Source organism: Schistocerca piceifrons, chromosome 3 (genome assembly GCF_021461385.2).
Source record: "Schistocerca piceifrons isolate TAMUIC-IGC-003096 chromosome 3, iqSchPice1.1, whole genome shotgun sequence".
Lineage (NCBI taxonomy): Eukaryota > Metazoa > Arthropoda > Insecta > Orthoptera > Acrididae > Schistocerca > Schistocerca piceifrons.
This window is the reverse complement of record NC_060140.1, coordinates 310,344,442-310,366,292: the sequence shown is the minus strand read 5'-3', so window position 1 is coordinate 310,366,292 and position 21,851 is coordinate 310,344,442. Positions and strand designations below refer to the sequence as shown.

General features: G+C 43.4%; 1 protein-coding gene and 1 pseudogene across 1 annotated transcript in view; one reads left to right on the top strand and one right to left on the bottom strand.

Moving 5' to 3' along the window:
* The window catches only part of LOC124788616 (sialin-like), a 74,396-nt gene that overhangs the window by 28,488 nt on the left and 24,057 nt on the right, over window positions 1-21,851 (top strand). Inside the window, exons 7-8 of the mRNA XM_047255886.1 lie at window positions 7,959-8,091; window positions 16,031-16,272. Of these exons, the coding sequence (XP_047111842.1) occupies window positions 7,959-8,091; window positions 16,031-16,272 (375 nt within the window). The remainder of the gene's footprint in view (window positions 1-7,958; window positions 8,092-16,030; window positions 16,273-21,851) is intronic.
* LOC124790837 lies at window positions 1,363-1,480 on the bottom strand (annotated as a pseudogene).

Sequence of the window (21,851 nt, the reverse complement as noted above, 5' to 3'; positions counted from 1 at the left end):
TTCAGTGTGGGCTCTGGAAATTTAACAGTGATCAACACTTAGAATAATAATAATGACAATGAGCGTATGGCATTGGTGGCCGGGAGACCCTTCGCGGGGCGGTTCGGCCGCCGCTTCACAAGTTCTTTACGGCGACTTGCGAGTGAATGAGGATGAAACGATGATGAAAGACACACAACACCCAGTCATCTAGAGGCAGGGAAAATCCCTGACGCCGCTGGGAATCGAACCCGGGACCCCGTGCGCTGGAAACGAGAACGCTACCGCAAGACCACGAGCCGCGGACAACATTTACAATCACTTCTCCGGATGTTCGGTGGAACTCGTCATTTTCGTGTGTAGATCTGGTTCGGAACAGGAGTAATCTCGTACCGAGTTGGATTAGAACTCAATTGCAATGGCGCCTCTGATTATTTTAGCACTAGTCGACACTGAGTTTTTTCGTAGAGTATAGGATGGACTTGGATTTATTGTGATTAGTGTTGATTTAAAAATAAAACATTTAGACATTTGGACTATGAAGAAATCTTATGTTACCGGTTTTATTTTAAATTTATAGTGAGTTTATAATTTTTACAGGAGAGCTCAAGCAATTTTTTATCAGGTTGTGAAAAAGTTAAATAAGTTGTTAACTATGTGTAGTTGGTGCACATAATTTTCCATGCACCACGTATCGACAACCTCATAGTTGTTTATTTTGATTTGTACGTCAGGTAAAATAATTATTTTTACCCAGAAAGCTTCAGGTATCATAACAACATTCACTACAACAACGACTAGCCAAACACATCACCATTCTCGAAACCGTACCGCCGCATGTTGTACGTAGCCCATTTCATATTTTCGATGAATAACTGTGCAAACACAACTAAAATTAAACGTTCATCCACATATGTTGACGTATACAAATCTGTCGATGGCCATCATTGTGGATTTCCGTCTCTAATTCGTGAGTCTATAGATGGTAGATCTTCTTGTAGTTTTGCTAGTAATTTCGCCCTCGTAGGTGTGATGGAGAAGTACAAGGTGGAAACAATCAAAGGAAACAGGGACACTGTTACGGAGGTAGAAAGTTGTGCTTACATATTGAGGAAAAATACAGGCACATGAGTGCAACGTGGCACATACAAATTTAAATACTTGATTTTTGATTTTAAAAAAGCACACCGTCTTCAGGTCACGAGTGGTCTACCGGGACCATCCGACTGCCGTGTCATCCTTAGGGGAGGATGCGGATAGGAGGGGCGTGGGGTCAGCATCCCACTCTCCCGGTCGTTAAGATGGTATTCTTGACCGAAGCCGCTACTATTCGGTCGAGTAGCTCCTCCATTGGCATCACGAGGCTGAGTGCACCCCGAAAGATGGCCACAGCACATGGCGGCCCGGATGGTCACCCATCCAAATGCCGGCCACGCCCGACAGCGCTTAACTTCGGTGATCTCATGGGAACCGGTGTATCCACTGCGGCAAGGCCGTTACCCACTTGATTTTTGATGGTTAACAGAATTGTTACGTAGTGCCAAAGGGAAGATTGTAACAGCTTCGAACTGCTCAACCTCAAAAACAAGAGAAGGACAAATATTTTCTTTGTTCTTCTTTCGTGTCATTACTTTCTTTAAAAAACATACATGAATTTAATACGTTGTATTAAACTGCACAATTAAATGGCACATTGGTGCTCGGTAGTATAGTATTCCAGATAGACATTAAAAATTGTCACAGTATGTCCCCGGCAACGCCTGTCGTTCAGTGGCGGAATGCCAGAAAGAGACACAGGCTGATGGAGTACCATTGAATGTGGAAGATACTGCGACACTCCAAACTGTCCGAGAGCCCAAGGAAGCGAACGCAGCACGATGGCATCACGACAGCATAATGGGGATTACGCGGAGTGTCACAAGAAAGCCTAGATTTGTTATGACAGTAACTAAACAGTTACCCACGCAGGAGTAAAGACCGTCTGAAAGATAAAGTTGAGAAATTCTGAAGCGACCGAGAGAGCTGACCAAGCGGAAAACCAGGAAGCTTGATGGCATTCGCAGACTTCGAACTTCCGTGGAGCACCATAACCTTTTGAAGAGACCTAGCTGCTGTGATGTGCAGCGCCTACAACTGAGCCGAGACTAATGGGGTGCTGTGACTGTAACCATTCAGCTGGCTTTCTCGAGGCCTGACCAGCCGGGTCTAGAAGCAGATCCTCATCCATAAGCGTGAGACTGAGCCACTGCTGCCTCTCCCACTGGTTTCTACAGCGGACACCAACGCTGCCAGGCTCTCTCTCTCTCTTTCCTAACGGGAGGCCGCACTAAGGGTTTGGTCTTCTACGTCAACGAGAACGCTCTGAAGATCAGAGCTACAGACAGCCCACCGTTGGTGGCACTACTGGTCTCGTCGTCCGCCAAAAACATAGCGGCTTGCTCTGTGAGCAGTTGCTGCTGGGGAAGACAAAAAATGGTCAAACGGCTCTGAGCACTACGGTACTTAACATCTGAGGTCACCAATTCTCTAGAACTGAGAACTACTTAAAGCTAACTAACCTAACGACAATACACACATCCATGCCTGAGGCAGGATTCTAATAACCTGCGACCGTAGCGGTCGTGCGGTTCCAGACTGGGGCGCCTAGAACCGCTCGGCCACAGCAGCCGGCTGTGGAAGACAACTTTGTGCTTGTGATTAATAAATATATAACTGACAGCAATGTTTTCTTTTCCTCACCACTGCCTCCCGCTAGTACAATCCTGACGACCGTAGGGCCCATAAACTAGCTCTCCATTATATGTTCCATTTACTTTCTCAGTCCAGTTTTCTCGTATAAACAATCACGTATTCACTTCACAATGACTTTTCACTTAGGGTAAATCAAGCCGTTTGTGAATTTTATCAGGACCTGAACTCATCTTCTTTTACTGAAACTGTTCACTGCAGAGTCACTTTAAAGAGGTTGTGGATACCCCACCTTCTCAGCGGAAGTGTTTGCTATGCCAAGTGCACGACTTCAGGCTGCCCAGTCAGTACCAGGCTACCCTGACAATAGTTTGAACTCTGCAGAGTCTGAATGCCAAAGCAGAACACAATACGAAGAGCTACGAACACTGCATAGTGCTATGTGGATTCTTCCCACTAGTGATGAAATATAGTACAGCAATCCTATAAAGCCCATCTGCAATGTTCCGTTTATCTGAAAATATTAGATAATATCTGGGAAACTGACCCTGAGATAGTAGTTCACATAATGGGCATAATTCTGCTGTCTGTTTAATACTGTTGTGTTGTAATGGAAAGTTGCTAATCTTTTCCAAAAATGTTTTGTAAACGGTAACTGCAGTTAGCTTAACCATAGTCGAGAACAAGACAAAATTTGTGAAAATAAAAGCAGTCACAAAATAGTTCACTTACATTCCTGAAATTCTGACTGCAAATGGGACACTGAAGTGCAATTTTTACATTTAATAAATGTAATTAATATTAACTAATTTCTAAATCTAGGTACTGTGATAAAGCCACCACCATGAAAATAAGATTCCTATAGTGACCATAATAGCAGCACTATGATTACATACAATAGGCCGCTAATGTACGCTGAGAAAGTGTAACTATGAATTCGAATTCAATATAATAATTTTGTGAGCAGAAAAATTGTCTAGCATTTAATTTTACAATCCAGTCATGTCACCTTCTTTATGCAATCACCCAGTAGGTTCAGAACACTTATGTTGTCATAGCCTGTTAAGGTTCTGTCGGCTAAATATAAGCACTGACAGATGAAATTGATGATAGTAAAATCATCTTAATGATTAGATTACACCACTTTTCTCTGTGACTTCAGCACCTTGTCGTTTTGAAATATTTGCCGGTATATTCTTCAGGAGTCTTTTGAATTAATGTAGTTGAACAGTGTTCCAATGTTAAGTAACTGACCCGACATCTCGTCCACAGGAACAAATAGCAGCAAAAAAATCAATATGATTATTTCTGAAAAGGGTCCATTAATTGTTGAGAACTTCATTCTCGCATTTCCTTTTGGTCAGCAGGCAACAAATGCAACATCCACTTTGCGGTTTCATTGTAAGTTCCTCATGTGAAATGTGCAATCCTCTCTGGTTTACATCCACTGACCAGCCAGAACATTATGATCATCGACCTACTATTGATATAAACTCGTCCAGGCACTAGCAGCGTCACGTGGCTAGGAATGACCCCCACCACGTCCAGTCGTCGTAGGGTTGGCCGGTCACCGCTCATTAAAAATGTCGGACGTCGTGGGGTAGGCAGACTGGAGAAACAAAACAGGCGGCGAACTATTGCGGAACTAACGTGAGACTTTAACGCTGAGCAGATTAAAAGCGTGTCTGAACACACAGTGCACCGGACACTCCTAACGATGGGCCTCCACAGCCCATGTATGTGCCAATGTTAACACCACGACATCGGCCGCTACGACTGAAATGGAGCACGTGACCATCGACACTGGACATTGACGCAGTGGCGGAGCGTTCTGATGAATCCCGATACCTTCTTCGTCATGCCGATGGGAGGGTGCGAATCCGTTGTCTTCCAGGGGAACAGCTCCTTGACACCGGTACTGCGTGACGGAGACAGGCTGGCGGCGGCTCTGAGAAGCATGCAGTGGGGCTCGTGAAAGGCACCATGGCGGCCAAGGCGTATCGTGCAGTGCTTGCAGCCCACATACACCCCTTCATGATGATCATGTTTCCTGACGACAGTGCCAATCTTCAACAAGATAATACGCCATGTCACAAGGCAAGGGGTAGGATGAAGTGGTTCGAGAAACACATTGGCGAGTTCCAATTGAAGTGCTGGCCCCCAAAGATGCCAGATCTGAACCCATCCGAACACACGTGGGCTGTGATTGAATGTAGCATCAAAGCTCATAGCCACCCTCCCCGTAATTTACGGGAATTAGGTGACTTGCGTGCGCAGATGTGGGGCCAACTCCATCCAGCGACCTACCAATGCATCATTCCGTCCATGCCACGATGTGTCGCCACTGCTATCCGTGCCAATGGTGGACATGCTGGCTACTAGGTTTGTGGTCAATCAGTGATACGACTTTGAAGTTTCGTTTGAACAAAATATTTGTACATATCTAATCGACACTTACAACATTATAGAAACATGATTTTACTAAAATCTGCGGTACCCCTCTACTAATGTTTTCCCTGTCCTTGCGTTCGAAGGAAGGAAAAATACAGGATGTCCAGGAACTCCATTATCATTCCAGAAAATCTTAAAACTGTTACAGATAGAGAATCGTGGTTTGTTGCACACACAGTGCACCGAACACTCCTAATGATTGGCTTCCACAGCCCATGCATGTGCCAATGTTAACACCACGGCGTCGGCCGCTACGACTGAAATCGGCACGTAACCATCGGCACTGGGCGTTGGCACAGTGGCAGAGCGTTGCATGATCTGATGAATCCCGATACCTTCTTCGTCATTCCGATGGGAGGATGCGAATCCGTTGTCTTCCAGGGGAACAGCTTCTTGACACCTGTACTGCGTGACGGAGACAGGCTGGCTGGTGCACAACCATGCTGGAATACATTAAATCTATTCGCAATTGTGAATATGGGCAACCATCAGCTGTAGAAAGGAAAGATGACAGTGAAAACCTGTGCCAGACCAGAACGCAAACCCGTATTTCCCACTTTTCGCGAGGGGCGCGCACACGAGTCGTGACCAAACACAAACTTCCATATGTCGTCAAACATGTGTCTACAACCTGTGCTCGTACATCCATTATGTACATTCCCGTACAGGGGAGAGATTGTACTTGAAAGTCACTTGCCCGGTGTCAGCGGATAAATGTGATATTGCAGTGTCTGTGTTGTTCCGAATCACAATACATGAAGTTTGACTTGCATCAAGTTTAGGTCTGGCGATCAGTCCTGCTCGGACAGATTAATGTAAGGAGATCGCCTGCGAAAAGCGGGAAATCCCGTTTCGAGTGGCGGTCGGGCACAAATTTTCAACGTCGTCATTCCATTACACAGCTGATGGTTTTCCATATTCGCAGTTGCGAACACACTTCATGAATTTCATAATGGCTATAGTCACCGTGGTGTCTGTTTCTTCGGACATGCGTGCTTGTTCGATGGTACATTGCATCGTAATTCGGACTAACACAGCCACTGCAACATCGTGTTTATCCACCAACACGGCGCAAGCGACTTCCAAGAAAAAATGTCTCGACTGTACAGGAAGATACATAATGGATGTACGAGTAGACGTTGTAGACACAGAGTTGTCGACACCTGGAAGTTTGGTTCTAGCCGTGAGTCATGGCCAGGGAGTCGATTGGTAAGGCGACCGCTCGCGAAAAGCTGGAAACATCGGTTCGAGTCCCGGTTCGGCAAAAATTTTCATTGTCATTATTCCATTCTACAGCTAATGCTTGTCTACATTTGCAATTGCAAATAGATTTAATGTATTTCATAATGACTGTCGCTGCAGTGCCTGTTCCTTTGGACCAGTTAGCGTGCACAAAGGTACATTGCATTGTAACGCGGAATGTCATACCATGTTGGAAGGTGATAGACGTCTGCGGATCTGCGGTAGCAGAAATTGTTCGAACGTACCCTGGCAAACATTTACCATTAATTTTCGTCTACGAAGAGAAATGGGCCTGACAGTTTATCGCACAGTAGAACATACCGAACATCAAGCTGAGTTGTGATCATGTTTGTTGTGTATGTTTTAAGAGTCATAGATCCTAATGTTCTTTCCTCGTATGTTGGTTTTTGATGTATTCCAAATCAGATCTGCAACGAAGGACAAAGGAAAAAGCTTACTACAGAAGACGGTTCTATGTCTCTAATAATCGAGAAATTAAGATTTTTTTGAAATAATAGTGAGACTTTATGGAGATCCCGTATTACTATGACGTGCTGACTGTTTAGTGGTCATTAGCTATCACTCATCGGACGGAGTAAAATGTTAAGGAAGAAAATACTTCGTAGCATTTTCAGATGAACGAAGAGATGTGGGCCTGCCAATTTATCGCGCATTAGAACATACCGAACATTAAGCTCAGTTGTGGTCATGTTTGTTGTGTAATTGACTTATACAAAACGTAGGAAACCTGAATTAGGACGGTCAGCCGGGGATTTGAATCTATTTCTCTAGAATACAAATTTATTGTGCTGACTACTGTCCCATACTGTTCAGACAAACGTAGCGCAACAGCCCACATTGGGTCTCAAATCCGACGTAAAATTTATTTTTACTCCTACCTGCTTTCAGTAACCCTTAGGATGAGCAAACGCGAAAAATCTATACATCAGAAAAATTGTTCTCCAAACAGATTTCTATACTGTTTCATGTGATGGAGAATAACTGATTTCATAACATTTAGTTCCATTATTATGTGCTTACCAAAGGGCTTAATGCAGCCAAAAGAGTATAGTTATAGTCTTTTTCGTAGGACTGTAACTTCTTTCTAGGTACGTTAAAACAGACTGCATGCGTTGTTCTATTCTCGGAGACGAGATAACAAAGATAAGTGTTTGGAAAATAGATCTCTTATACATCCATGTCATACAGCTGTGGATCTACATCGCTCTGTTCCCAAGATTAAAACACTAAACTAAATGTTGAAAACTTGCTCATTTCTTACATAAAACAGTCTCTTAGATGTTACACAAAAATGGATGTTTTTCATATCTAGAATGAGACTACACATAATGTATGTGATATCTTGGATTACAGAAAAATAATTTAAGTATTATACTCCATACAGTTTTTAAAATTTTTAATGATTTGCGATGTGTTTCAACCCCTAGTAGTACATTTTCGGATTTAGCTTTTATTAATGTCGTAGAATATCTAAAACGTAAATAAATAGATGTGACAAAAATTGTGACTTATCTGATTAGTTGTTTATACCGTCAGGTGTATTGCAAAAATAGTCAAGGTTCCTGTATTTCACACAGAATGGTATCCTGTCTGCTGTTCCTCATATCACCGGCTCGATTGGCAATTTGCTGTTTGGATGGTTGGTTGACTTTATTTACCGCAGGGGCTATGTGTCCAAAATTAGTGTGTTCCGTATCACAAACGCAATAGGTAAGTTTATTCATAGTATCTTTCTTTTCGTCTTTATTGCCTCTTTCCAAAAATTTTTACTTGTGATCCTCATTTTGAGTGAAAGCAGAAAGTTATGCTGTATACAAAAGAACGCCTTGATAGTAATTATTTTTAGTCACGATTTCGGGATCTGTTTAAGGAGTTTCTAGTCCTTCAATTGAGCTTGGGTAACCCACTGAGGGGTGACAGTCATGTGTATATTTAATTTGGTCAGATAAATCGACCAGGCTCTCCCTTACGTCGGACCGTGGATACCTACATCTACATCTACTCACATGCTTCGCAAACCACCGTATGGTGCTTGGCGGAGGGTACCTTGTGCCACTACTAGTTATTTCCTTTCCTAGAAACAGAAGTAGAACTTCAAACAGCCAAGATCGCTACTGTACACCGTTTATTGTGATGACCGTTTTCAGCAAACTACGTTTCCATCAGCATCTCTTCTTCAGTACATTCCACTGAATCTTGATTAAACACATATAATATATATGATATCACAGAACGATATTTCATGAACATGAGAACACTCACTATAATCAGTGAAATATGTACGTTGTTTTATGTAATAGTTATTTTATGTTTGTTTTACTGATATACTATTGTTCTCATTTTCGTGAAATATAATTCTGTGATATGACACGGTATAACATGTATTTGATCAAGATTCAGTGCGACGTACTGAGCAAGATCTGATAAAGGCAATGTAGTTTGCTGAAACTGGTCATCACAATAAATGCTATGCAATAGCAATCTTGGCTGTTTGAAGTTATATTTCTGTTTCAAGGAAAGGAAATAACAAGTAGCGGTACAAGGTATCCACCGCCCAGCACCATACGGTGACTTGCGGAGAATGTGTGTAGCAGTAGATGTAGGTAAGCACGGTTCTACATCAATCTATATCGCCCCATGGCTTGATAATGTTAAGAATATGTGATTTCATTTCCAGTCCACTCGCAAACAGAGCGATGGAAGAAAACTCGCAAACAGAGCGAGGGAAGAAAACAACTGCCTCCTTACGAGCTCTGACCTCATCTTCATGGTTCTTACGCGAAACGTATGATGGCGGCAGCAGGATCATTCTGCAACCAGTCTCAAATGCCGGTTCTATAAATTTTCTCAATAGTGCTCTTCGGAAAGACCGGTGCCTTCCCTCCAGTGATTTCCACTTGAGTTCTCGAAACATCCACGTAATACTTTCGTGTTGCTCGAACCTACTGGTAACAAATCTATCAGCCTGCCTCTGAATTGCTTTGATATCTTCCTTCCTTCTACATTGAATCTTAATTAAATAATGATAATGATTACTATTATTCTTTCTTTTCTCAGACGTTATGTCTGGTCAAAAATGGAAAGTGACGCGGACCTTGATCAAGCGTGACTTCCTTTTAACTGTGCGGTATACGTTACATTGCATTTAGGAACTTTCGGGTAATTGAACATCTATCAATAATTACAGATTTCTGTAGCTGTATATATACATTTGGATGTAGCTGTATTGCGTTGATGTACTGGTGGATATTGTGTGGTATGGGTCCTGTAGTTGATAGTATAATTGGTATAATGTCAACTTTATCCTGATGCCACATGTCCTTGACTTCCTCAGCCAGTTGGATGTATTTTTCAATTATTTCTCCTGTTTTCTTTTGTATATTTGTATATTATTTATTATTATTATTATTATTATTATAGAAGTGGAAGGATAATTTGCAGTTATGGCCATTTGGAATAACAGCAGCGAAGAGCTTTGTACTTGGTGGATAGTATACCTGAGTACACATGGTGTTTTGTGATCGGTGTTTTAGTCTAGTGACTTGTTTTAGAATCATATGAAGGAACGCGCACTGGAGGCCGTCATAAGCACTTTCCGGTAATTTCTACCGTTTTTGTTGCGCGTGAGGTTGTATTTTGTGAACGTTTATAAATATAACATCTACATATTTAAGTGCTATATAATAAGTTAAAGCAATTTTGAGGATACTGTTAATTCTTCCGTTACAGAGTTTTATGGTGAGTAAAATCTGCATTTAAAAAAAAAATTAGTTGCATAACTTGTGGTCGATGGAGCCATACTTCGCAGGTCCTGCACCCTCTTGTAACTTGAGGCGGAAGAAGGTATTCCAGCATGGAACTCATTTAGTGGGATACTGCTCAGCCAATCCTCCACAGAAAATTAGGGAATTTGAAACACATCACTGTAAACAATTCAGTCCTGCGATCGTTGGTAAATTATATACAGGAAAAAATATCAGTAGTTGAGCACGGAGGTCTCCCCGTCTGGCTGTTTTTGAGATCCAAATGTCTGAAGACCCCGTTTGTGGGGAGTTTCTCTTACGATTTGGCTAAGATTTTTAAAAACCAGGATTTACGTGTTGTTTTTACTACTGGTAACGAGCTTCAGCATCATTACATGCAACAATGAACGCCCCCATAATGATAAGTGTTGTGTCTAGACAAGACAGCCTAGACACAATGAGAGGAAGCCGAAAGGCACGCGCTTAAACTCACGCAGGCTGGCGTGAGGTCTGAAACAGGATACGTAATGAATGCTATAAAGAAAAGTACGTAGCTTCTGGAATACTTAACTTTAATCCATAATTGTAGAACATCGCTCTTGATGATACATGCTTCATAATATTAATTAGCAATTGAATACGGGGCCTTGCTAGGTCGTAGCAAATGTAGCTGAAGGCTAGGCTAACTATCGTCTCGGCAATTGAGAGCGTAATTGTCAGTGATCCCCTTCTGGCAAAGTCGTCTGTACAGCTGGGGCGAGTGCTAGTGCGTCTCTCTAGACCTGCCGTGTGGTGGCGCTCGGTCTGCGATCACTGACAGTGCCGACACGCGGGTCCGACGTATACTACCGGACCGCGGCCGATTTAAAAGCTACCACCTAGCAAGTGTGGTGTTTGGCGGTGACACCACAATAAGTAAGCAGGGTCAGGCGCATATAATTTAGAGTGTAGTAGCTGCGATACGTCATATATAGGTCTTAACAAAAATGTTGGGCACGAATTTCAGGACACATTCTTCACACACAGACGAAGAAATTATGTTAAATTTTTTATATTTGGGTCTCGAAACGCTTGGTTTCATTTTCTGCAACTAGTTTCACCAAAATCAGATAGTAAATTTTCAGAATCGGCATATGCATGTGCATACGTGCTTATATGGGTAGACGTCAATCCTCACGCAACTGTTGAAGCAAGTAAGAAACAAAGATTTTCAGTGTTTGGGCCGACATTATTGGTGACTGTTTGGTAGGGCCTACTTTCTCCCAACCTGACTCAAGGTCCTTCGCATAACAAAAGGATCTGATGTGCTTCCTGCAAGTACCACAACAGACTTTAAATCTTCGTGAAAAGTCCTGATCGTCTTCAGGAGTTCTAGAGGACACCCCGCTAATAAAGTGTACAGTCCCCCCCTGCCCTCTGTCTCAAATGCGTTATTTATATTGATTAAGGTACTGAACAAAGGAATATTCTTCAGCAGGATTTTTTTCTGAAATTGTCAGGGTGTGAAGTTCATATGAATAGTAGATCGCTAATCTCGAAACCCACGTTGAAACTCACGGTACACGTACTGAGCACGCTTTTCCAGCGTGCGTAGCACCACACAGGCAAACGCTTTTCCGACGACACTCAACAGTGAAGCTAAGCCGCAGCAATTGCAATCACCGCGATCGCCTTTATGTAGAGCGTCGATGTTGCCATCGCGTATATCCTGCGCCACAGTACCCTCGGCTCCACATTCAATAAATGGTTGTAGAACACTGGTAGGGGCGGTATCAGTTATATGCGGATGCTGTTGTTCCCCCATTTCAGCCGTGCAGCAACTCTCTGGAGTTCCTCTTTCGCAAACACAGCGTCCAAAGCGTGACAAGTAGACAACTGAGAAATTGTTCCATAAAATTTCGGCACAACTTCCAACTGTCTGCAAATCGCTGCCACGATATCTCATCTCAGAGTCTTCTGGCCATCCCCACCTGAACACTGACAGGAAAGGCACTGAGCTCACGTGTTTAAGACCCCGCCGGCACGTGCACGGTATGTCAAGTTGGCGTTGAGATAGTGCGTGAAAAGTGATAATTACGGACTCTTAATTAGCTAGGTAAGAAGATCAGGAGGGATTGTACTAATGGGGATTTTACTCACTTCATTCAGTGGTGTAACACGAATTTATTTTGCGCAGTTTAAATCACGTAGCAGCCAATTAAGCCCTTTTTAATTAATTAAAAGCCAAAGTAATGAGTCCCATTTAAAATTCCATGTCAATTTAAATAATTTGCAGAAAATTTAACGTTAACTTTAACCCAAGATGACTTAATATTCTTTAATGCAAGACCCGTCCTAGTAATACATAGAGTGAAGTAAGGGTAAAGTCGTAACAAAGACAGACATAAATCTAAATAACAGTACCAGAACACATCAGAAGCGCCTTAATTACCGAATGGTAAAAATAAAAAATGATTTAAACTTAACTAATAAAAAAACTAAAACAATGAAAAACAATTTAACAATTAAAGTATATGTTGAGAGACAACACACAGCGTAAAAATTGACCCACATGCTTGGAATGACATGGGGTTTTATTAGAACCAAAAAACAAAACCAAGTTCACTAAATGTCCGACAGATGGCGCTGGACAGCAAAACGTCAGTGACTGCGCATGACAATTGTGTATAAAAGGAGCTGTAATGAGAGAGAGAATCAGACGGACTCGCACACGCATCGTGAACTTTCGCGCGCCGGAGATCATCGCCCTCGGTTTAGTGTCTGTGCCGTCGTGTCTGTGCCTCAGTGTTTTTCGTCGTCCACGCTCCTTCGTTCACGTGTGTCATCTACCTCGTCAGTGTTTGTGCCCAGTGCCGACGGTTTTTCTTGTTTGTTTCGTCAAGTGTGAACGGCTTCCTGTTTTTTAACTATTGTATCTCCTGTTTTTTAACCGCCATTCTGTTACTTGTCTGTCTTCCTTTCTTTTTTTCTTGTACTGCTTATGGCTGAAGAGCGGAGTACACTGTTCCGCTGCCAGCCCACCTTGTATGGGGTGTCCAAATTACAATAAAGAAAAAAAAAAAAAAAAAAAAAAAAAAAAAAAAAAAAAAAAAAAAAAAAAGAGAGAATCAGATGCGCCAGCAGTCGCAGCATGTTGACGTTACCTGGAAAGGCGTTTTTAGTGAAGCTGTGTTATCAGAATGGGGAATGTGCTAGTTCAGCGTTACGATCCCATCGCCGTAGGAAGGGAGATTCGAACGGGTAAAGGTCAGTTGACAAATGCAGCTGTGGAGAGAATGATTTCGAAGTTCGAAGCCACGGGTTGTTTAGGCGATAGACCCCTTAGTGGCCGACCGAGCACAAGGCGTAATGCTGCTGAGACAGTTCAGGAAGAAATGGAGAGTGTAGCGGGTTCGTCTATGCGCGGGGAAGTCAGCGCTCGTGCAGTCGCATGTCGCACCGGCATTCCATACACTACTGTTTGGTTGGCACTGAGGCGTACCCTCCGATGCTATCCGTACGAAATCCATTGGAATCATGAACTGTTACCTGGCGATTCAGTGAAGCAGAGGGCATTTGCGGTGTGGGCGTTTCAAAAGATGGCGGAAGATGACGATTGGTTGAGTAACGTGTTGTGGACCGACGAAGCTCTTTTCACGCTCCGAGGGTCTGTCAACGCCCACAACTGCAGAATTTGGGCCACCGAAAATCCTAGAACTGTCGTGGAAATTCCACTGCACGACGAGAAAGTCACGGTATGGATTGGATTTACCACATCTACCGCTATCGGGCCATTTTTCTTCGAGGAAATGCGTGATTCTGGTTTTGTAACTGCTACCGTGACGGGTGAGAGGTACGCCGATATGTTACAGAATCGTATCATCCCCAGCCTGGCTGATAAACACCTACTGGAACGTACAATGTTTACGCAGGATGGCGCTCCACCCCATATTGCTAGACGCGTGAAAGATCTCTTGCGCGCGTCGTTTGGTGATGATCGTGTGCTCAGCCGCCACTTTCGTCATGCTTGCCCTCCCAGGTCCCCAGACCTCAGTCCATGCGATTATTGGCTTTGGGGTTACCTGAAGTCGCAAGTGTATCGTGATCGACCGACATCTCTAGGGATGCTGAAAGACAACATCCGACGCCAATGCCTCACCATAACGTTGCTTCTCGAGCGAGAAGGCGTGCCGGTCTTCGGCACGAACCCGCCCCGCGGATTAGTGTCGAGGTCCGGTGTGCCAGCCAGCCTGTGGATGGTTTTTAAGGCGGTTTTCCATCTGCCTCGGCGATTGCGGGCTGGTTTCCTTCATAATACCTCAGTTACAGTATGTCGGCCACTCCTGCGCAAACACTGTCTCCACGTATGCGTACGCCATAATTACTCTACCACACAAACATTTGGAGTTATAGTTGTCTGGTATGAGACGTTCCCAGGGGGCGTACACTGGGGTGCGAACCGCAGAATAACCCCTGGGTTCGGTGTGGGGCGGCGTTAGGGTGGGTGGGCTGCTGGGACCTATTGTGGGGTTGTGAACTGCTGAGGGCTCCGGCGGGACGAAGCCTCTCCATCGTTTCTAGGTCCCCGGTACAATACACACAATACACAATACACTGGCAATGTGTACTAGTGATTGTGGGAGTGGAACTCAATACAACCCCAAACCAGTACCAGGTGCAGGACCAGTATGGCAACAGTTCCGCAGTCTCTCACCACTATGTCTCCAGACTCTAATCAGACCATCATGGCGGTGCAGGCACAATCTGGATCCCTCGGTAAAAACAATGTCGTTCCATTCGGTTGCCATCTCCGTCGTTCATCGCACCACTGCCGACGCAAACGCCTGCGGCGTTGACGTAGTGATAAACGTAGCAATGGACATTTTACAGAGTGTACACTGTGCTGTAAACAACATCGAATGGTACATGCGGACATCGTTTGTTGCGCAAGAGACCGAATTTGTTGTGATACAGTTCCCAATGTAGCAGAGCGATCCATTAGTGCCATGCGCTCAATATGCCTGTCATCACGTGTAGTGGCGCGATGAAGTAAAAGCAATCGCTCGCGTCGGTCCGTCGTTCCCTCCTGTATCCAGCGATTACACATACACACATACACGCACGTACACATACATACAGGAAATAAGTTCTCCTTTAGCTTACTCGCTATAAAAACATGAATCATACATTCAAAATTAGCACTAGATTGAACAAAAACAAAATAATGAACAAGCAAGTGATAAAAAAAAAAAACTCTCTCTATGAGTGTTGTCAGATAAGTTTTTCGTAAATCTCGAATTGTGTATGAAAAGTTGTGACAACAGGTGAGAGTGAAATGAAAAACGTGTGAAAAACAGTGTCCATAACTACAACCCACAAACATGCGAAGTATGTGCATTATGACAGCCAGGCACCACTCTCGGAAAAATAGTTTGAAAAACCGCTCTTTGAGCAAAGAAACTTATTCCTCCTACTGTTTTGAAGATGACACACTGTCATGTCAGTGGTCTAATGAAGATGATACGTAGACACTGACACTAGTCTGGGGAAGGGAAAGAAAAAAATAAAACTTTGTCTTTTGCAGAAGATGTCATTTTCAAAATCACAAAGTGAAGATTTTATTGTGATAGTCCTCACAGTGTGAGTTCAGAATGGGGACGTACCTCTTTACCTTTTTGGTTTGAGCAATTTTCAGAAATTGGAAACTAGACTTGAAGCTATATGGCCAAGCTAATTTCAATAATATAAAGATGGAAAATTTTTTAGGTATTAACTGATGAATAAAGTGACCATTTACAGTGTACATTTTACTAAGCACTCCTACAGCCAGTTTATTTTTATTTATTACAACTCTATCTGCACTGTGCATGTTTTTTCCTGCGGCCATTAGAAGAGCAGAGCCGACTACAGCGCCCTCTCGTGTGCAGGTATCCTGGGTCCCGCCACGGCGATTCTGGTGGTGGCGCTGGTGGGCTGCGACTCGGCCGCCATCGTGGCGATGCTGGCGTTCGGCGGCTTCTGCATGGCCGCCCACTGCTCCGGCTTCTACATGAACATGCAGGCCATAGCGCCCAACTTCGCCGGCACCATCGTCGGCTTCGTCAACACCTTCGGCAACATGTCGGGCATCGTCGTCCCGTACGTCGTTGGAGCCGCCACCAAGGCAAACGTACGTTACTTCACCGTCACTTGTGGCAAGTAGAAGTGGCATTAATCGTGACAAGCAGAGTGGCTCAGCAGAGAGCATTGCCATGGCGGTTTACATTTGTGACCTTGGGCGATAACCTTAGCCTGGTTTCTTGCTCACTTTGTTTAAGTTAGTGATCTAGGTCTTTAACTTTTTGGTGATATCACAGGGAATTTCCGGACTTCTTATCTTGTTCCGAATACTTCCAATTACTTCCGAGTCTTTCTGCTGATTCAGCAAGTGGTAGGCAGGGAATTCTAGAGAATTTCTTGTCTCATTGCGAATACTTCTGAGTTGTTCTGAGTGTTCCTGCCGAAAATGTGAACAACCTGAAATATTGGTAGGGTATTTAAATATACATTAAACATGTTGATGAGTGGTAAACTTTATTTATCAAAAAATGCGTCATTCCCTTAAAGAAGTTACTCAGTTGCGAAAATTATGAAAATGTTCTCAATTCTGGTTTCGTTATTGACTTAAGAAAATCGTTTATGGCCTGGCTCACCAGTCACATCGGTAAATTTGATTGAAAGCTATAAAATGTAGTCAGAAATTATCTGAAAAGCTTGTAAGGGTGTTGCAGGGTAGGTTGTGCTGAGAAATAGTTCTTAAGAAAAAGATTCGGTACGTTGCGCCGTTTCTGAGATTATTAGCATTGAATGTAGCCAACGAGGCCCTTGCGTGAGCAAATTCAAGCACCTTGCCAAGGACAGTATCGCCAGACGTGTTCTTCGTTGTTTTTCTAAAACCGCACAAGAGAGCGATACAAAAGTTGGACAAGGGTTGGTAGCAGGGATCGAAACCGAGCCAAGCGCTGAACAGCCTCGTGCGCTGTCCTCCAAGCTATGAGAACAACGGACACTCATTGTATCTGTCGGGCAGCCTGAATTTTTTTTTAACAATTACTTCTCAACTCAAACTACACTACATAACCCTTCGAAGCTTGCCAGACTGTTTCTGAACACCTTGTATAGCATTCGCTATGAAATATTCTGAGTGTATTATATACCATAAATAGTTAAAAATCAACATATGTTCATCCATTGTAATTAACGAATTAGAAAAATATAATTCTCAGACATGATATTTACTTTAAGTACTATTCCGCAAAACTTCAAAAACCCGAAATTACATCAACTGCTGTTTTTATGCTCCTTTTGCTTGTCTTTGTCAACAGATGGCTGCATCAGTAAATTATTCAAAGTTAGATAGGAGCACCATGGTGTAAGGCACAACAGAGGCTCAAATTAATTATTTATTGTACACGATGTTTGTCAAATATCACAATGTTCTTTCCAAGTTAGCAAAAATGCATCAGAAACGCAAAATAGTACCACGTCTACATCAAATTGGGGTCAAAAATATCACTGCAAACTCTTAAGTAAGTCTAAACATACGTGGCGTGCTAAACAGGCAGGTAAAAGCTTTATGGAATATGAGAACGAGAATAAAACATTCTCTCCATAAATAGGTGAAACGAACACTTGCTATGCAGCATAATTAATGAATTAGTTGAATGTAGTTGTTGAAGGAGAGTTTTACTATACATACTATTCCATAAAACTTAAAAAACGAAAAATAAAATCAACTGCTGGTTTAAGCTAATATCGCTTGTCTCACCAATAGGTGGTAACCTTCATAGTTTGATCTGATTACCACGCTTGGTTTATGACATAACAGAGCCTTAAATTAAGTCAAATGTAACTGCATGGTTCCAGAGACCTTTCAAGTCTCAAACATCCATGATGCATATACGAGACTGATGGGACGAATGAAAATTTATAACAAGCCAGGGATTCACACCTCAGCCCACTCGGCTTGTCTCTAAACTCGAACAGCACTGCAGGGTCTCTCCAACTGTTTTAGAATAGCACCTCATCATCGAACGAATAAGAACTGCTTAAAAAAGAAAAATTGCCAAGGAGATGTAATTTTTTAGAAGTTACTTTATGTAGACGGCCAGTTTCGGCATTTCATTAACGTCATCTTCAGGTGCCTATGCACTCCATGTATAGACAATCAGATATAACGATGCATTTATGACTGGAACCATCAATATCTGCCTTCCATGAAGTTGTTATCAAGTGTCCGATGCACGCACTCCACGATCAGATTCATGGAATCCAGATACTGATGGTTCCAGTTATGCATACATCGATGTACACTGCTGGCCACCGTAAATGCAACACCCTGAAGGAAGCATCCGAATCAAGTGAAATTTACACCATGGGTTTGCAGCGATGAGATATGCAACTGATTAGAATTTCAGCGCAGACGCACATCACGCGCGCCTGTGGCGCCACCTCATAGCGCCATTTAAGGCGTGTACGTTCGGCACGTGTGTTTACCTTGTGGTTGTTTCACAAGACGATCAGTTATGCCTCGTAGACAACAGCGAACATATTTTGATCAAGTATCCGAGTTCGACAGAGGAAGGATAGTGGCTTACCGAGATTGTGGATTATCATACAGAGAAATCGCTAGTCGTGTTGGACGAAACCAAACAACTGTAATGCGGATATGTGACCGTTGGATGCAGGAGGGTACGACGGACCGACGTGGTCGATCGCATTCACCTCGGTGCACCACTGCACGTGCTGATAGGCAAATTGTGCGCATGGCAGTGACGTATCGCTCAGTGACATCCCGAACCATAGCACAGCACATTGCGTCTGTAACGCATCATCCAGTGTCTGCGCGTACCATTCGACTCCGTTTACAGCAGAGTGGTCTGTCCGCAAGACGTCCATTGCTTCGTCTATCATTGACGCAGAACCACAGATGTCTCCGTCGCCAATGGTGTGATGACAGACAGATGTGGACGGCAGAATGGAATGACGTAGTCTTTACTGACGAGGCACGCTTCTGTCTGCAGCACCACGATGGTCGGATTCGAGTGTGGAGACACCGTGGAGAGAGGATGCTGGACAGCTGCATTATGCACCGCCACACTGGTCTTGCACCGGGTATTATGGTATGGGGCGGTATTGGATATTACTCTCGCACGCCTCTAGTACGCATTGCCGGTACTTTAAATAGCCGGCGCTACATATCCGAGGTGCTGGAGCCAGTTGTCCTTCCTTACCTTAAGGGCTCGGCCACAGCCATATTTCAACAGGATAATGCGCGACCACACGTGGCACGCATTGTCCAAAGATTCTTCGTCAATAACCAGATTGAATTGCTTCCCTGGCCGGCTCGCTCTCCGGATCTTTCGCCGATAGAAAACATGTGGTCCATGGTTGCTCAACGAGTGACCCAGATTACATCCCCAGCTGCCACACCAGATGATCTTTGGCAACGTGTGGAAGCTGCTTGGGATGCTGTACCCCAGGAACACATGAACACATCCAACGTCTCTTTGACTCAATGCCGAGACGTGTGGCAGCGGTGATCTCCAACAATGGCGGCTACTCTGGCTACTGATTCTGGCAGGAACCACATGTCACAGACGTCTGTAAACGTAATCATTTGATACTTCTTGGTCAACATGTTATCTACAAAATAAATTTTGTTGTGCTACCTCTTGTCTTTCTTGGTGTTGCATTTACGGTGGCCAGCAGTGTATATGATTGTGTGTACATGTAGTGCACAGGGCCTAAAGATGACAGTAATGAGATGCTGAAAATGTTGGTCTAAATAAAATGACTTCTGGAAACATACGGCTGTTTGGTGATTTTTCTTTGGTAAATGTTTGATTGGCTGTTGTAGTGTATCCACGGTGGATCAACAGAGACTGAATAGCAGATGAGTTGTGGCGTGAATGAAAAATTGGATTCAAAAGGGAAGTGTGCCATAATGCCCTGTGCTGTTGTACAAAGCCGCTATGTCATGGTGGCGTAGCAGCTAGCGCATCTTCCAGGTTATTAGAAGGCCTGGGTTTCAATCCTGGCCTAGGTACAAATTTTCTTTTGTCGTTTCAGTCTGCATATATACACCATAGATGTCTGAGAATTGAAACTGTTTCTGGAACAACATAGTTTCATTAGATTAAACCAACTATGCGTGGGTTTCAGGCAGTATCCGCCAATTCATTCGATGCTGAGATGCTATTCCAGTACATTTGGATATCCTCTGCAATGCTGTTACAGTGTAGGGGGGACACCAAGTGAGCTGAGGCATAAATGGGACGTTGGATTGATGGGGTGTCGTGTCAGGGTACTCCTGTGCAGTTGTGGACAGTCACTGACCCAAGGTGGCGCAATGCCTTGTGAGCAAGAGACCGGGTTTTTAATCCGGTCCTTGGTACAAATTTTCATTCGTTCCTTCAGTTTGCATATATACAACTCAAACTAAACCTATGATGCTTGTCAAGTGTCACAATGTTCTTTCCAAGCAAATACGTCAGCAACACAGAAAGTATAATGTTTATGTCAAATATCGCAATTTCATTTTCTATATACACACATATCCGTCAAATCTGTGCCTAAAACACGATGATGAACTCTAAACTAAGTAAGCCTATGCTGTTCCCAAGCCTAAATAGTTGCGATCGACATGATAAACTGTTAACGTTACAATTTAGCTCTGAAAGAGCCATGTCGCAGAACCAACGATACCAGATTTATAACTACGAAAATACAGGTTGGCTAAAATACTACGCTAAGCAGCCAGGCACACAACTGTGTCATTATCTTTGGTTGTGATATGTGTCTAAACGAAAGAGAAGCAGCGATGGTGCAATCCACTAAAATTAGGTTTCCTCGAGCTGTAAAAGATCATTCTAGGGAAGACATGGTCATAAATAACTAGATAATATGTGAGGACTTAAAAGTAGACACCGTAGAAAGCGAAGCAAGGGAAAAAAAGAAATTCTGGCTATTTTGACACTAAGTTCCATAAACGAAAGTGAGCCTTTTTATAATGGGAGTGATATCTTCGGAGGATTAAAGTCGTTCGCTAATGAACAAACTATATCATTCTTTTTTACCCTTGATGGACAGCTCAAAACAAAACTAAAATTATAGCTATGGCTTAATTACGCTGACCATATCCAGCGTTTGGTTGTGTGAACGGCCTTGTCACTTGCAGACAAATCTCCTACAGACAAAAGGTGTTTGGAGTTCTTCATTTCATCAAAACACATACTTCGATTTCTTCAGCATAGTCTCATTTCCTCATGTTAGTCTTGTGCCGCGTCACTCCCGTTCTGTCTGTTGAGTGCCTCCTATGTCCCTAACTGGAGGTGGTAACAAGCTTTACGAGTATCAATGGCATCCCTGAATCCGCCAGATGTTCTGTCACTTCACAGGTCGATGTGGTGGGAATCAGGTAAAGGAGCAGGTGGAATTGTTGCTGACTTCTACAGGAAACTCTTCAGGAAACTCTGAAGGACGGAGATAGTCCAAATAGCAACTGCTGTGGATCTGTTTTTTGTTTTTCTTTTTCCAGTTCTGCTGCTACAGTTCTTATATCTGAAGGTTCTATGCCAATGAACGTGAAGATTTTGTTATGTGGACTTCGTTTTAATACCTTCTCTCTCCGTCCGAGCAGGCCTCGGAAGGCCCAACAGTACTGACCGGCCGCCGTGTCATCCTCAGCCCAGAGACATCACTGGATAC